Source organism: Melanostigma gelatinosum (assembly GCF_949748355.1).
Source record: "Melanostigma gelatinosum genome assembly, chromosome: 1".
NCBI lineage: Eukaryota > Metazoa > Chordata > Actinopteri > Perciformes > Zoarcidae > Melanostigma > Melanostigma gelatinosum.
Window position 1 is genome coordinate 20,384,075 of NC_136634.1, and position 17,052 is coordinate 20,401,126.

Here is a 17,052-nt window from a genome sequence, read left to right on the forward strand (position 1 = left end):
AACTGTATCTCAATGCACAGTAACTGTGTTCATGCTTACATAAACAGACGTATGCATAAAGTCTTTAAACATTCATATTTTTAATCTTGAAACACGTCATGCAATGCCTTGATATGGGGCTGTTGGTTAGAAGCTGGCATAATTAAGATACGATTAAGATAATAACTTCCATGGGTCTGGGTATGCATGTAAATATTCCCCTGACAATGACGTAAGACTCCCGCAGCACGGAAGTAACCTGGTAGGACAAGCTGTTGCACATGCTGCAGCCGCGTCAGTCTGCACTGGGGTCAGTGGGTAACTGGGGCTGGAATCTTCACCCCTGTGCTAATTCCAGACAGGACACGAGTTATGGGTGGACTCACATGTCCATCACAATCCTTCCCCTCGTCAAGATGACACTGAATTTCCATCGAGATGTTCTACATTGGCCTCAGCCTATAAAGGACGTCTGTGCAGATTCCAGCCACATCTCGTCCTGTGCAGCACTGAGAGACGAGACACAAATCACCGATTTACCTTTTTATGAGGCTTTCCATTTTCAGTTTTCTCTGCAGCTTTAGTTGTCTTTGCACTGCTCATCAGCATGTCAAGATCCGCCGGGATGAAAATGAGAGAAGAAGAAAATGGCTTGTTACTGACAAAGTATTTGTATCACATGAGAAATATTGTGGAATGTGGGAGAAAGCTGCTTTCCCTTTCACAGTGACATGCCTGATTACTCAATCGTTTGAGTTGCACTTACAGCTGCAGTTGGTAACTTTAACAAAAACAATGTTGTCATATTTGCTCAAACTGTCACTATGTCTTGACAGTAGCACATAAGACAGATCATCTTTCTCCTCCTCTTACTGCTCCTAATGGTATTTGCAAGATTCCACCGGGGCCCAATGAAAAACAACCAATCAGAGCCAAGATGTATCTTACAAAGTGTCAATCATTGCTCGTGAGGCTCGTACACTCCGATCACAGTCAAACTACAGCGTTGATCCAATATGAATCAATATTCTGTTAGTGCACAGCCTTTTATTCCAAATGTTTTCAGACACATATTTTAGTGTACTGTTTAGAAGTGTAGTAGTAGTAGTAGTGTTTCCAGTAGATTAAGATGTAAAAGGTTCTGTCAGCTTTGGTTTTCTTTAAAGATGTCAATTTGTTTAAGTGTAATGTAATTCCCATTTTGGCTGTAGTGAAGTAAACTTGTACTAATAATAAAACAGTAAATTTGTTTGGAGTTTTTTCCAAATAGTCTTTATTGCTGAGATCCAGGTTGCTCAGCAATACAGCTCAATAACAACAGCATGCCCGTTACAAGACCACTAACTCTGAATGAATCATATTACATTTACATTATGGGGCTGGATACTCCTTCCAACACACATCTAGGTCTTTGCCTCACGCTCATTCTTATTTGGAGCCAATGAACACGTCCGTTCCGTTGAATATAATAGAATGGATTCTTTCTGAAGATATGTTCCCTTAATTGCCAATAGAGATTGGTAGAATCATGCTTTGAGTATGTAAATTTTAGGTCATATCGCCCACCAACCACAGCAAATGTTATCATTTTTACAGCCATCCTAAAATATGTTTCTGAAAACACAGAAGTGGACAACACATTCACAGAATCTCGATTCATATTTGATCAGCACTGACTTGTTTTACAGTTGTATCAGTGATTATCTGTCTCATATACTACTGTTAAGGAACAGTGTCAGTTTTACCTAATTTGGCAAAAGGTTATTTTCATTAAAGTTACCAACGGTAGCTTTAAGGTGAGAGCGCATCCGCTCGATGTTAGATTCTCGTCCTTTTAGCAAGACATTATAAAATGCCACCGATCAGACGAGCGCTGTCTCCTTGTAGTTCTGAACATGTCTCTTTACACTTTGACCTTTCCACCCTTCAGGGCTACATGGACTTCAGCAGCAATTATTTCCCAGCTATAATCTTTTTTTATTCAGAATTTCCAATTCTGTTCATCAGATTATGGCAGTGCAACATTTAAAGAAAGAGGCCCGTGTGTTCCATGAGTCTTGTAGCTGATGAGGATCAGTTGAGACTTAATCAGTAATTCAGTCAGTGTGCCATGAAATAACATGAGGCTAGCTGGAACAGAAAGCCGCCTGCTCTACCGCCAGTAGCGCTTTCAGGTGTCTATTCATCTCCCTGCTCCCATCAATTACACAAGCCAGTGACAGATCGCTCCACATTCATTTGTCTGCTCGCATGTGCATGGTAATGAACGCATCAGATATCAAGGTAAATTAATTTATTCATATGAAGATGGAGGACCCACTGTCGTGAATTGTAATGCATGCGCTCAATGCCACTGGCCTGCACGACAACTCAGCCAGCGTAGCATTCTCTTGATTACACCTTCATGCATGTATCCTTTAGTAGCGCGCGCGCACGCACACACACTTCCTGCCATATGCATCTCACTCTTACCTGATTTATCACCACTGCAAGGAAGTGATGTTGATCCAAATTGATTTTTAAACACACAACAACAACACAAAAATCAATGCGCCTTACAAGAGCCATGCAGAAGGCAGCTTTGATGGGTGAGCCTGATGCTGAACAGATGTTGGTTGTGCTGTTGTCGAGTCACGACCATATAGTGTAAGAGAGCAGCTTCAACTTGACAAGTATGACAGGGTAACTATGATTTTGAAAAGGACATTTGATGGAATAATAATGCCATAGTGCAGCTAATAGTGCTTTCTGAACTGTGCCTCTCAGCAAATAAGTGTTCTATCCATCTTTACTTTCTCCCACACTAACGAGACTCACCTGTTCTTGACTGCATCTCCGCCGGCCACAGCGCCTTCGTTATCACTCAGCTTTTTCAGCTTCGTTGCTTTGTGTTTGGCCTTCCCGTCTCCTTTAGCGTCCTTCTCTCTTCCCATCTCTCACGTGTACCTTCGCAGAGCACAGTGAACAATGTATTTAACGCAAAGAAAACTATCTGGGTTCACAATGTAAAAATCATAACCGCGCTGCAAAGCTTTGGCTTTTCCAAGTTAGGCAATTAGCGAGGTAAAAACAAATATTTGATTCCACGTTTGCGAAACATTACATGGCTAGCAAGCGAAAATGTAACGTTGCCGTATCATAGGACTCGCTCACCACTTGTAATGTGGGCAAATACCAAACTACATTTCGTAAAAATACAAACCTTTTAGGCGGTTCAATTCACTTGGTGGACACAGCGGAAACTCGCACGATTTTTGCCAGCGTTGAGCTCCTGGGTTGACCTGAGCACGCGTCAATACCAGCTGTCTTCTGATTGGTTGAAAAAGTTCCGGGAGTTGACAGATGGACGTACATGGGGGGGTGTTACACCGTATTCTGTGACACGTCTTACTTTGTGACCTGTTATTGAATAACAGTTATTCAATGATGTCTTATTTCCCCTTGGCGTTAGATGTCGCAGATATTACTAGCTTTGGGTCTCCTTAACACTTGACATTTCTGCGACATCACTGATCTGACAAGCATGAAAGAATAAAGATGCAGCGTCGCTGTGTTTGGGCATTTAATATGGATTGGTCTGGCGTGGTATAGGCCCACCTAAGATTAATATGTCAAGTTTTAAAAAGCTACACAGTCAGTTTCATTTTAAATGTAACTTGGATGGAAAGGCAAAACTTGTATCATTGTTTGTTTTGCCTGTGCTATGAATTGTGTGTGTATAAAAAACAGTGTTTGAAAAGATTAGATAGGTAATAAGTAATGGAGTTAAACATTTTGTCACAGTCTCTTGAGATACTGTTGCATTTAACAGCAAGCAAGCCTCAAGGAACACTTGACTTAGTGACCTCGGTTTGGTTCCTGATTAACCTCCTTCAACCCTATTTACTTCAGTTATTTGGTTTACATTATGGGCACATCCTCTCTTCTACAGCTATTTGTTCTCGTATTCTACGCTATTTGAACAGACCAATCTAGTATTTTTGTTCTCTTCCTAGTCCAATCTTTGCTGAGGCACGGATTCATGTCCATCAGCTCCACTTCATCCCAGACCCAGAGGAGGAATACCACAGTATAGTACTTGAATGTTGCTCAAACATTCTGGAAAGGGGACATTAGTGGTAAAACTGTGAGGGTTTTTGACAGACAATTCTGAAATATTTTCTTTTATACTGAAACTTTTAATAATTGTTGTCATTATCTCCACCACATCTGACTATTATCATTGTTGCATTCTTGTCAGAGTAGAAACCTGTTAAATAGCAATACGACTATTACAAATAAAATAGTTTATTCATTTTAACTTCACTTGACAAAAAAATTTAACTCTGAAATATGAAAAGAGCATAAAAGGTCACTGCACCGAACAAAGACTGTTTTATTATCTTCATAGTCGTATAAAAAAGTGGAAAAGTCAGTGGATGACGTGATTAAGTGGCTCCTAGTTAATATCCCTATACATATTGGTATATCAGCCAGGAAGGCATATCAAACATAATTAAAAACAAAAATGATGCTCGATGTTTTCATCTTGTACGATGGCTTCCAGAGGACGAGGCTTTGACTTAGTACTGTGTGTATGTACTCATACTGTGCTTCTCCTTTGCCCTTCTTTCCCGCCTTCATTTCATCACAGTCTATTCTCTTACATTGAAGTTATACAGCACAGCAATGAAAACTGACCGTTTACTAAACCCCTCCCCTGAACAGTGTTTGTCGAATTATAGCTTAACAGCCGTAAGTAGCGTGCTGCAGGGATAACATATTTTTGTAGGTCAATCCAAACAGAGTTATCTAATTAAACATGGAAAAATGTAAGATCCAACTCTTATCATACTAGGTCTAACTAGCTCGACACTGTCTTCCGAATCTTCAGCTGGTGAGGGTGCTGGCCTTTTGCATAGGGCTTTAACTACAATTATTTAGCATGCGATCATGTATGTGGCCACCAAGTGCATATTTAAGACACATTTTTACAGGGTTCTTGTTTTAAGACGAATCAGCTGGAAACATTACAAAGTCATCCAGAGGCGGCATTCAAACCAACTCCCAAAATCTGTCAGCAACAGTTTCTCCATGAGCAAAACGAGCTGCAAAAAAAACCCTGCTTTAGTCTACCTCAGTCTGAAATAAAGGACCCTGCTGTAGACAGAAGGAACCTCATTGGTTAGTGGACATGCATTATTATCTGTTTGTTTATTTTCCCTTTTTTATACACATGTCCAAAAGTGAGGGACGGTGCCAGTATTTAATTCTCAGAAGCCCTTTTACCATCATGTTTGTCTTTAAAATAATGTACAATGAAATATACAACAATACAAGTGCTGTCATTTATATAGCCTACTGTGTTTCTATTGTGGCAGTAGCCATATAAAAAGAAATATGATTTGGGGTCTCATTATGACGATAACAACAGAATGCTTAATTGTGAAATCAGAAGACATTCTTGACAAGCTATTTGTCTGATGTAAGATCAGACCTTTCTTTCCAATAAATTAAAAGTTTATATATTATCCTTCTTTCAAGCAGACTCCCTCTTTATACCGGATTAAACAGCCATTGGTTTGGAAACAAAGTATTGCAGGATGTCTGCAGACATTTGGATTTTAATGTTATGGTGACCAAATTGTTATTTGTTGTATGATTGGGAACAATAATTCATAGGAACATGACAACAACAGCATCAGATTTAGAAATGAGCATTTATTCCACAAAATCCCAACAAAGTATTTGAGTGATACACAGTCTGGGTCTGATTTCTGAATATATTGACCGAGTAAACAAAGAAGTTATACACAGTCTTTAACCATCAACTCTGTTATCAGTACATTGTTGTCTTTTTGGTTGTTGTTTTTTATGCAAATTGTTACACATACTTCAGATATGTAGTCGATTCCCTTCATTCTGAGTCTGTGAATTTCACCTCTTTCCCACAAGGGCGCTTTTACCTGTATTTCCATACTACCTGTGATGAACCTTCTGGCTTGTGCTCGTGACAGCTGTACTGTCTCTTTAAGAGACCCGGAAACGGTTCCCTCCTGTGTTCACTGGTCCAGGGCGGTCGCGGATCCCATACAGACAGCTGACCATGATATTCCATCCTGCCAACTGGGCTTTTCGAAGCAGTGTGTGGTGCTGGCGAAGCCGGGCTGTCCTCAAAGCAGCTCTGAAGGCCTCGGACGTCAACGGTTGTCGTTGGTACTCGACCCCAATTCGTGGCGGTGTCACGGGCATGGAGGAGATACTGGCGAGGGTCGTTGCACCTTTACCCACATACGAAACGAGAGACAAATACCCTCCTCCCCCCGAATCAAACAGCTTGGAGTTCATGCACTTTTACAGAAGTCTCGACAAGGAAGACAAACTCGGCTTCCTGACGAAGCTGTCGCAAGACTTTGGAGTAGACCACAAGGGAGTTTCAGAGCTCGCTTTGAGGCTGTTGGACGCTCAGCTACGCGACTTGGTGACCATTCTGCAAATTGAAGACAGGCTGCGATACGGCCTGACTCCCCGTTATACACAGTTGCTTAACCATATAAGCAGGGCCGAGGGTGGGGTGAAGTTTCTGGTGGATCTCCGAGCCGATGTGCTTGAAATAATCTCATCCAAAGCTTGCGAGACCCCGCACATAAGGGTAATTCATTTGTTTACATTATCTACGGATGCTCGCATGAGCCAAAGCAGTGTTGTTCGCGTTTGGTCATTTAGCACATCCGGCCTGAACAGCTGAACCTTAATGTTCAGTAATTTAGAGGCATTGTGTGTGCTATATTTGAACAGCATTAGCAGTAGGCTGAGTATAGCTGCTTACACAACTCACCCCCTCACTCAGGCACAACTGCACTCCTGGCTCCAATCACATGGCTGGCTCACATTTCCTCACAGATTGTGGCCACGACCTTTGTCCCAGATTACCTTCCTAATCAAACTGTAGGAACTAAATCTGTTTTTTATTTTTTATTTTTTTTAAATTTATTCATTGCTTAGGGTGTTTTTACAAATAGATACTACCAAGCTTTTTGGCACAAGACAGTGCCAAGCTCAATTTTGTGTTTTTAGCTTGTCTTTGCTGGACTGATCCACTTACTGCAATGTTCTTGTGTTAAAATGGACCATATAATAGTATTTAATTCTATACATGAGACAAGAGCTTCTGTATGCTGAATATAAATCGAGCATGCAATGAATATGCTGAATAATTATTTTTAAGCAAACTAAATATATACTTTTAATTAAAAGATATACATGTTTCATTACATCACACAGACATGGTCCCCATGCTCTTTGTTCGCTTAATATCATATTTTTGGCAACTTATTTTTCAGAAAAGCTACCCTTTTCGAGTCTCATTATTCAGTTATTCATGTTCAGTCAAATATAATTACAATTTTCAATTCAGTTCAGCACTTGAGTGTAGGAGTTTTCATGCGCACCTTGGACTAAGGGTGGAATATTGTTTCAGGTGGCAGGCTTGCTGTCATAAACCCATGCTCTTTTGTGCAGATTTGTTCGAGAGTAATAATAATACATGCTCACGCACTCGGTCAATAGAGTAATTTGACAGGCGGAATTTTTTAGCAACATGTATTAAGAGTGCATGAAGCTGTATTTATATATCTACAAGGAGCTTGCAGGCTGGAAAATGACTATTTGTGTGTTAAAGACCATGAGCAGCTCTTTCATTTAAAAAAAAAACAGTATAAGCAGTAGCCCCTATAGTGTGTATAGATGTAGATCTACTAAGAACAAAAACCCACCATCTTGAAAAATACTTTGGTTTTGTATTTTTAAAACACAATTTGGGATTTAGTGGCTTAATCCAAAGCAAATACTGCGTCTGCCATAGTTGACATGTTGTGTCCACTTTTCTGAAACACATTAGAGGAAATGCAGACTGCTGACTTGCAAAGTTGTTATGCTGAGATGCAATAATCAAGATCACCAAAGTGATGTGTGCGCAATCAAAGGATGTAATGGCCGAACTAAAACTGCCCGGCTTGAGATCATTCGGGGACCATTTAAACACGCTTACTGATCATCATGACATGTGCTGTCTTTGGGTACTGGTTGAGGATTGAGTGAAAACGGCTTTCTGTCAATGTTGAGATCGATTATTATGTTTTGTTTGGCTTTGAAATAGTTTTATATGATTTTTCCATCGCCAGAGGACTTCTGGCCTCTTCTCTCCAGCTCAATACATATTTTATTCCTGCTGCGGTGTGGTTCAAATGCATTTAATCTCAATAACCAAGGCCTACGGAGACCTTTTGTAGCTTAAAAAGCTACCTACAGGGTACTCGTACTGAGTGCTGGCAACCTTGGACTTGGGGGTGCACAGCAGTCTTTTCTTGTTATGGCCAGAATTGATTGAGCTTACAATGAGAAAAGGTCATGGTAAATATGAAGCTTTTAGTACATGTATTGATAGTAAGTGCATACCAGGGGAGAGGAAAACCTGCTGTCCATAATGGTTCAGATAATCAAAGTAGCACAGAGACATTGAGGGGGGAAAATCATACAATTTACAAAGATTACTAAAGTAATGGAAGTTTGGAAAGTTGTATCAAGGCTGCAGATACTTTGGTTCTTGCAAGAGTGTTATTCTACTCTAGGTTAATCTCTTCTGGTTGGGTAATTTAGTTTTGATGTCCCTTCTACCTCAAGATCTTTCATTCTTGTTCATCTGTCCACAAACTTGAGTGGATGAAAGAGACAAGTCAGGGACATCGTTTTAGTTGGCTCTCTGGGATTTCACACAGTATAAGTGAGGCTATTTATTCCCCACAGACCGGCTGACATGTGGCATGCAGCCCACTGGAGTGAAAGAATCGGTTTGACTTGCACTCTGAGTTTGACCTGTAAAGACTTTGGCAGTCGGTGGTCATTTGGCCTAGGAAAGACGGACTGTTCCTTCCAGCCACTGCAGTCTCCATCGCTCTGTATAATCACAATATAACTGCAGCTCAAGGTAACAGAGGCTGCATCAGCACCGCAACATCAGCGCCTCGCTGCATTTATACTGCGCCAGTGTCAGAAAAAGTATTTCTTTATTTTCTTTCCAATGGAGTGCAGGATTTTTTTTGTCTTTTCCCTTCCCTCCTTTTCTTCCGCGTCTCTCCTAACCGTAGGCTTCCAATGCTCGACCCTTCCATTTCAAAAGACTTCCTCTTCCGTGAGGTCAACAGGAGCACACATCTCAGTCTGGCCTTCCTTTTGTGTGGGAGGGAATTGGCTACCCAAGGCAGCAGCTGTGCTCTCGTGGGTTGTTTATCTGCTGCGTTTTCCACAGAAAATGCCGGGCAAGGATTACCAGCCATTTTATAGATTATTTCACCTCTGGCAGTTTGAGGTTAGAGGAACACAAAAGTAGTGATGTGTCTCTGCTAAACTCTCAAAATTCTGATTTGCTCCTCACTCAACAGAATTTTCCAGCGTGAGACTTCTGAACCATAGAGATGAATAATGCAGTGCCTAATGCATATATGTGGGGAAAACTTTCAAATTGTGTTAGTTTTGTTTTTTATAGTGACTCGCAGAGAATTTCAGCCAGTGGCTTCCACACCATGACTGTACTGGAGCGTGTTTGTATTAACCATTATTATGACTGACAAGCTGGCATTAAAGTAAGCCTGGAGTGAAGACATCCAAAGGAACAGCCAATATAAGCTGTGTTTATGTGCCTCAGTGTGTGTGTGTGTGTGTGTGTGTGCGCCGCGTCCGCTTGTTTGTGTGTTTGCAAAAGATTTGCTTTAAATGAAGTCTGACCTTCGTGGGAGGACAGGCCTGCTTTGAAATGGCAAGTTGTTTATTGAAGTGCCTCCTCTACATTGCGAGCTCAAACAAATCACTGCTCATAATATGAAAACATTCAAACGGCATACAGAGGCCGAGGAGACCATACACCCCTCAGTGTGTAAGATAGCGGTCTGGAATTGTTTATAGCCGACAGACAAACTCGAGCAACTTGGAAGCTAGTCAATATGATGGAGAGCTTGTAAGTTCTCCCAATAAAATAGGTCTATAATGCTGCTGGGACTCTGTTTATCCACCTCTTTTGATAGTCCTGTAAAAGTTGTAATTTCTACAGAATCATTTTTTTGGTGTTTCTCCTTCATGAGATCGACAAGAATGACAACAGAATCCTCCACAGCAAAGTGAAAGGACAGTGCTCGGATAAGTTAATGTAGTGGACACCATAACATTCTCTTCCATAGTCATCAAATAGGATTTATTTGCATTATTTCTACAATATATCGTTCCTATTATGAAATACAAATGCACCATTCAGCTTTCATTTTCCTGATGGACCGGCTGCTGAGCTGCTCAACAAAGGAAAGCATGTGGTGAATTTTCAGTTATCTGCTAGATGTGGATGTTAATTCTAAACCCTGCATTTGTTTTTTGCTCTCCCAGGACCTGAACGGCACCCTGAAGAGCTTGCTGTCCGAGTGGTTCTCCGTCGGTCTGCTCCGACTGGAGAGAATCACCTGGCAGTCCCCCTGCGAGATCCTGCAGAGGATCAGCCAGTAAGGGCATTCATACTGTGCTTCTCCTCTCCTTTCATCAGTCGCTTCTCTTACATTGAAGTTATACAGCACAGCAATGAAAACTGACCGTTTGCTAAACCCCTCCCCCGAACAGTGTTTGTCCAATCATAGCTTCACAGACGTAAGTGGAGTGCTGCAGGGATAATGTATTTTTGTAGGTCAATCCAAACAGGGTTTTCTAGAATGTAAGATCCGACTCTCATCATACTAGGTCTAACTAGCTCGACACTGTCTTCCGAATCTTCAGCTGGTGAAGGTGCTGGCCTTTTGCATCGGGCTTTAACTACAATTATTTAGCATGCGATCATGTATGTGGCCATCAAGTGCATATTTAAGACACATTTTTACAGGGTTCTTGTTTTAAGACGAATCAGCTGGAAACATTACAGTCATCCAGAGGCGGCATTAAAACCAACTCCCAAAATCTGCCAGCAACAGTTTCTCCATGAGCAAAACAAGCTGCTAAAAAAACCCCTGCTTCAGTCTACCTCCGTCTGAAATAATGGACCCGGTGTTTCAAAACATTTCGAGCACTAAATGTGGCCCATTATCACTGTAAGCTGCACATGTGTTATACAAAATGGAGAGCTTGGCAAATGTAGTAACAGTAGCTAAGGACGGTTAGTTGAAAACTGAAAAACTAACCATCAGCCCTCTGCCAGGTACGAGGCAGTGCACCCTATAAGGAACTGGACGGACCTGAAGCGCAGAGTTGGGCCATACCGCCGTTGTTATGCCTTCACCCATGCCGCCATGCCAGGAGAACCCCTGGTTGTACTGCACGTGGCCCTCACTGAAGACATCTCTGATAACATTCAGGTTAGAATCTATAGCTGCAGGCTGCTGGAATGGTTTGTCTCACTTTACCACACCTTGGGGGATAGTTAAACATCTGGGATTTACTACTTTGTTCCTCTCCTCAGCTGACAAATTGCTGTGTGAAAAACAATACAGAGACCTTTAAACTGCGCATCCCCCCCTGGGAGCAGCCTCTACTGTGCTGACTTTCTTTACTTGCTATCCACAGTGAGGAAAAGGTGGTTTTGACAACTCTGCAGTTTGAGAATACTCCATGGTGTGATATACCGCAACGGTATCCATAGTTTAGCTCCAGCAGCTCTGGTATAGCTACAGTAGACTCCTGCATTGGTCGCAGCTGTCTTGCCACACTGACAATGGGCTTGTATCTGGATGAGTGACGCGCAATTTGTCTGTGTGACTTGACAAAAAAAAAAAAAAGTCTGTTTTCTCACAGAGCATCGTCCGTGAGTTCGCCACTCTCGACTACGAGGAGGACGTGAATAAGATAAATGCAGCCATCTTCTACTCCATCTCCTCCACTCAGGCTGGACTTCAAGGGGTGGAGCTGGGCAACTACCTCATCAAGAGGGTGGTCCGAGAACTACAGGTGAGCGCGAGTGGGGCGTAGGATGTGGTGTTAGCACAGTGGTCAGTGAAAATAACTACAGCTGTGGAACTAGGATTGGATGTTGCAGCACTTGATTCAAATTTAAGTTCTCAAAAGTGATTCTTACTCTTCATCATTTCAAACCCCGGCATCTGCATCAACTGAACATTTTATAATCTTTGAGGAAATTACCATTTTATTCTGAAATGCAACAGTGATTAAAATTCAGGGATGAACATAATAACATTGTGATGTTCTGATACATTCTCTATTGTATATTACCTCATTTGTTCCAGTTTTTTTAAGCAGTAGCAGATCTACTTTAATCCATTCTATTTTAATTCCTCTAAAAACTTTGCTGCGGTAGAACACAAGATCACAGAAAAGGAAAGGTTATGTGAACATTGGTTATCGAAATTGAATAACTACGAAGCACATATTCTTATCAGTGAAGCTTTCACACCACCCTTTCCCAGTAAAGCTGCATACCACCTTATCATTTACAGTGCATAGATACAGCTGTTAACTCCTGCAGAGCTCCTCCCCTGTGCTGTAGTAGCAACGAGTGTTGTTAGTCTCCTCCACAGGATGTTTCACTCTGTATGAGTCACACGCTGAATTCAATTAAAAGGCTTTGCGGCGGCCTTCAGGTGCGGCCCAGCTGCCACGGCGTTATTCCAGTGAGAAATGGAGCTGCGCCAGGCAAGATTTTATTTTAGTTTGATTGCTTTTCAAAAGTTCTTATCTGAGTCTCAGTGCGGAATCATAAATATCCCGCTTGTTCTAGCGCTTGCTTATACACAGACAGGGCTTTAGTCACTAGACAGGCAGTAATGAAATCTCATCCATCCCCGTCTATGAGCGCAGAAGAGCCCTTCACGTCGGGCCACTCCGGCGAGCTCTTGTTAAACGATTGGATGATTGAAAGGAACATCAGAAGCCACTCCAACAGATGGAAAGGAGCTCTTTACAGTGTGTCCTCATAAAAAAAAAATCAGGTTTCAAAGCTTTAAGCAGTGCCCACTTTAGTTCTTCCAACAATGGAGATGGGTTTTGATTGGTGCAAGCTTTTTTCTCATTGCCATTTTTATTGATGGCAAACTACAGTTCAGTGAGCTCAGCAGATGTTGCATTTCCTGCTTTAGCGGTTTGTGTCGGAGTGGAAAGTAGGTTATACTGCTGTAGCAGCCTTACAGTCGAGGGAATGTTGTCTTCATCCAGAGGTCTATACTAGCTTTGCAACCCAGCATCTTCGCCCTCCGTCTTTGTTGTCGTTCTAACGCAAAAATAAGGGATTAGAAAAAAGTTCTACTTTTTAGCTTCTCTGTACTACCCTACAGATATAGCCGGCTATATTTGTTTGACTGGGTCTGTCCATGTGTCTACTTTTATTCATATTTATATTGAAATCAAGGTATTCATTTATAGTTAACAGCTCGTGAAAAATCAATAAGTGAATTTAGTTTTAGCTGGCTATTTCACGAGCTAGCTTTCTCTTGGTACCAAGTCAGAGACCAATAAAAAAAATTATATTCTTTCTATAGCATAAGAATTGTGAAAAGGCTGATTCTGGTCGTAATATGTCCCTACTGGATTTTGGCTTTGTAACGCAGTAAAATACAGTTTGGAACTTGCACTTTTCAATGTGTCCTCCATTCCTTTTTTTCTGGATGCTTTTATCCAAAGCACTCCATCAGTGCAATTATCTTTTCATGACCCTAGTGGGAGTTGAACACCTGACCCCAACAGTGTAAGTGCAATGCCGTAGCACCGACGCTACCCAAAAGACAACACAAACTCGTATTCCCGTAGAGGGCTTGGCTTTCTGACAGGTTGTTATGTAAAGGGGAAGAGAAGAGCGGTGCAGCCACAGAGGGACCACTATGATGATGATGATAGAGTGGAAAAGAAAAGGTCACAGCCGTGATTTAAGGGCAAGGGAGGGGGGTCTTGCTTGTCTTTGTAGATTGGCCCCTAGAGCACTGGCACTGCATCTCCTTTTCCCTCTGTATCCTTTCCTCCCTGTTCCTTTAACACCTCTCCTTCCTCATCCTCGGTCCCTTCGGAGCACCCAGTAGTTAAAAGTAGAAGTTGGAGTGAAGAGGGCAAGACCATGATACAGTAGAGCAAGGAGAAACATAAGGGGAGAGTCAGCGGGATGTGGAAAGTGATCTTGAAGTGGAGAGGGGCGCCAAATCAAGGATGATGAAAGGAAAACGGCGCAAAGCAACTCGTCCAGGGGTTGTCTGACACTTCCACTTTTATCTGCAGCGACTTTCACTCCTCTGCCTGCCACATCGCGCCGTCACTTATCAACCCAGACGCCTGCGTGCAAAGATGGGCAGAGAAAAGGGGGAGGATTTTTTTGGAGAGATGGTCGCAGGGTGGGTCGGTGTTGTGTGGACGAGACAGAGACATGGGGGGAAAGGCGAGTGAGGGAAGGACAGGTATTAAAGGTGAGAGTGCAAGGGACTCAGGGGGAGGAAGATAGAGGGGATCATCAGTCTCCATCAGCGGGGCAGGATCGTGAAGCAATGCAGTTGATTTGTAATGCCGGCCCTGTCTGAGCTTCCGACTGAGCGCAAACAAAAGAAATGTTTTGATGCCGAGGTGGAGTGTTCGTCTCCCTTATTTCCACCGTTGCAGAGCTTGTGCCCCTGCGCTCTAGTGAAGATCAACTCTCTGCTGCCGCTCGTCTGTTTTCTTTTCACCGTTGCCTTCTCATCCCTTTCCCAGCTTGTTTTCCTCTCTTCAAGCTGGTTAAAGCAAGTTGAAGCGATTCTGCGTTGAAGTGTCTCCGCTTGCATGCAAATGATTCTGCCACTTTGTTTCAAAGTAGGGGATATAAAAAAATAATCTTTTTAACCCTTAAATGCAGGAATGTTTGGAGAAACATTCCTGCAAACCTTATATTCGGTCTTTGGAGACCCATTCCACATTTACCACAGATTGGGCTACACAGTAAAATAACATTGCTTCTGAATGTTTTCAGAACACATAATATTGATAAAATTACATTTTAACCATTTTTTTTGCATTTCTTTCTTGGAACATTTAAAGAAATAGAAATAACTTATATATATATATATACCATAACTGCTGTGTGACCAAACACAAATTAGTCAGCACTGTATGACCTGTTTTTTATTTTTATTAATTATCTGACTGATCACTTTGTTTAAAAATATATTCCTGGTCTTCAGTTTCAGTCATAAAAACCCTCCAACATCAAAGAAAGTGCTGCTCTGCAGTGTGCCCGAAACACTGATGCTGCACTATCTTGTTACTAAGACATAATGAAAGTTTTTCATCGTGTCGTTGGAATTATGTCGTTATCTGCTACCTGCATAGTGTGAAAAAGAAGGCACACTTGCATTCCTCAGGTCTGTAAAGACAAAGGGAGTTCAGGCCTATAGTGTGTTAGACAGGGCCGTATTCATAATGCTTCCTAGTACAAGGACTTGGTCCTAGTGAAGAAATTCATAGAAAAATTCTTCGAATTATGACATTTTCCAAAAATAAAGTTAAGATAAGCATCCTGGTACAATACAAGTTATTCACAAAGCATCCTAGCCCTTAGAGTTCCGAAGGTCAAAAACTGCAAGAATTCCTTAAGCAGAAAAGAAAATGGTGGAAAGACAATGTTTGTGAATACGCGCCCTGAAGTATACGTTTGAGGATTAACTCTACCTGCACCCCCCCCTCATCTCTTCCAGAGCGAGTTCCCTCACATGGCCCAGTTCTCCAGCCTGTCTCCGATCCCGGGCTTCTCCTCCTGGCTCCAAGGTCTGCTCAGCCAGTACAAGAAGGAAGGCCGGGGCTCTGACCTCCTCTCTGAGCAGGAGTGGAAGGAGGTGGAACAGGCTACCGCCTCGGCCCCGGGGTCTGCAGCCATTGAGGCCCTCCGCAAGCTGATCGGCACTAGCGAGTGGATGCGTTCTGAGCGCCTGAGCCGCGTCCTGGAGCCCGCCCTGATGCGTCTCTGTGCCTGGTACCTCTACGGGGAGAAGAGGCGAGGCTACGCTCTCAACCCAGTGGCCAACTTCCACCTGCAAAACGGCGCCAGCATGTGGCGGCTCAACTGGAACGCCGACACCAGCCCACGGGGCGTGGCAAACTCTTGCGGCATCATGGTGAACTACCGTTACTTCCTGAACGAGACGTCTAAGAACAGCGCTCTTTACCTGCAGAATAAGGTCATCGCTGCGTCGGAGCAGGTGCTGGGGCTGGTGTCCCAATTTCAGAAGATCAGCAAACTGTGAGAAAGAGACAAGGACACACCCACAAATACAAACGTGTTCGGTTAGATGGCACTTGACATCATTAATACGTTAACTGACGAACTCAACGATATAATATTTGACATATTAAAACTGCTTCAGAGACGTCAGCTGATCGTGTTTTTGAATTGAAATTAGACCTTTTCCCACATGAGTAGTAGTGCATTGGTTAGGCTTCTTGCCTCATTGGGTTTCTGGTTGAAGCCGTTTGATATTGTGTAAGTGCCTCTCAGGCTGAGAGACTGTACCTAATGAAGCACGAGGCATCTATCAATGCATTACCATGTTCTTGGATAACAGTGTGTGTAATGGTGAAGCACGAGCAATGAGAGAGTGCAGCTACTGGAATAAAGGATGTTTAGATCTTTCATTTGGCTGAACCGTCTCACTGCAAACACGATGAATGGGAGAGAGGTGGATTGTGTCTTTTTTTCTTGGTCAGGGTTTCAATGGGGCTTATGTACACATGCTTATTCCCACTAAAGCACAATACACAAAAGGCATGAAAAGTACAATTAGTGTTTCATTTCACATAACTCTAAACAAAACGGTGTTTGTTTTCGTCGACTGTGCTCATTCTGACCCTCCTGGTGCCTCACATGATTACATTTTTTTGATAATTTTCCCTTCTCTCTCTCTCACACATGCACACGCAGCACCAACATCTCCAGAGAGCCATCGTTGACGTTGTAACTGCTCTGTACAGGTGCCAAGCAGGGCTAATACCAGCCCACACGCCATTGTTGTGAAATAATATATCACAGCAAGTCGACTGTGAAATCACATTTCATCTCTCCAAGGAGCCAAACTTTCTTCTTGTCCCCCCCCCGTCCCTATTTCG

The 17,052-nt window shown here is 42.5% G+C and overlaps 1 protein-coding gene across 1 annotated transcript; it reads left to right on the plus strand.

Moving 5' to 3' along the window:
• The first annotated feature begins 6,059 nt into the window (after positions 1-6,059).
• On the plus strand, positions 6,060-16,833 carry mlycd (malonyl-CoA decarboxylase). Its single transcript, XM_079278608.1, has 5 exons — positions 6,060-6,610; positions 10,390-10,502; positions 11,186-11,342; positions 11,779-11,931; positions 15,648-16,833. Exons 1-5 carry the CDS (start codon positions 6,065-6,067, stop codon positions 16,191-16,193), a joined length of 1,515 nt encoding a protein of 504 aa, XP_079134734.1. The 5' UTR covers positions 6,060-6,064; the 3' UTR covers positions 16,194-16,833.
• The last annotated feature ends 219 nt before the right edge of the window (positions 16,834-17,052 follow it).

Bases quoted from the DNA above. Each gene is read 5' to 3' on its own strand.
- mlycd (XM_079278608.1), top strand. From the start codon at position 6,065: ATGATATTCCATCCTGCCAACTGGGCTTTTCGAAGCAGTGTGTGGTGC. The intron at 6,611-10,389 runs GTAATTCATTTG...TTGCTCTCCCAG, and splicing joins GCGAGACCCCGCACATAAGG to GACCTGAACGGCACCCTGAA. The intron at 11,343-11,778 runs GTTAGAATCTAT...GTTTTCTCACAG, and splicing joins ACATCTCTGATAACATTCAG to AGCATCGTCCGTGAGTTCGC.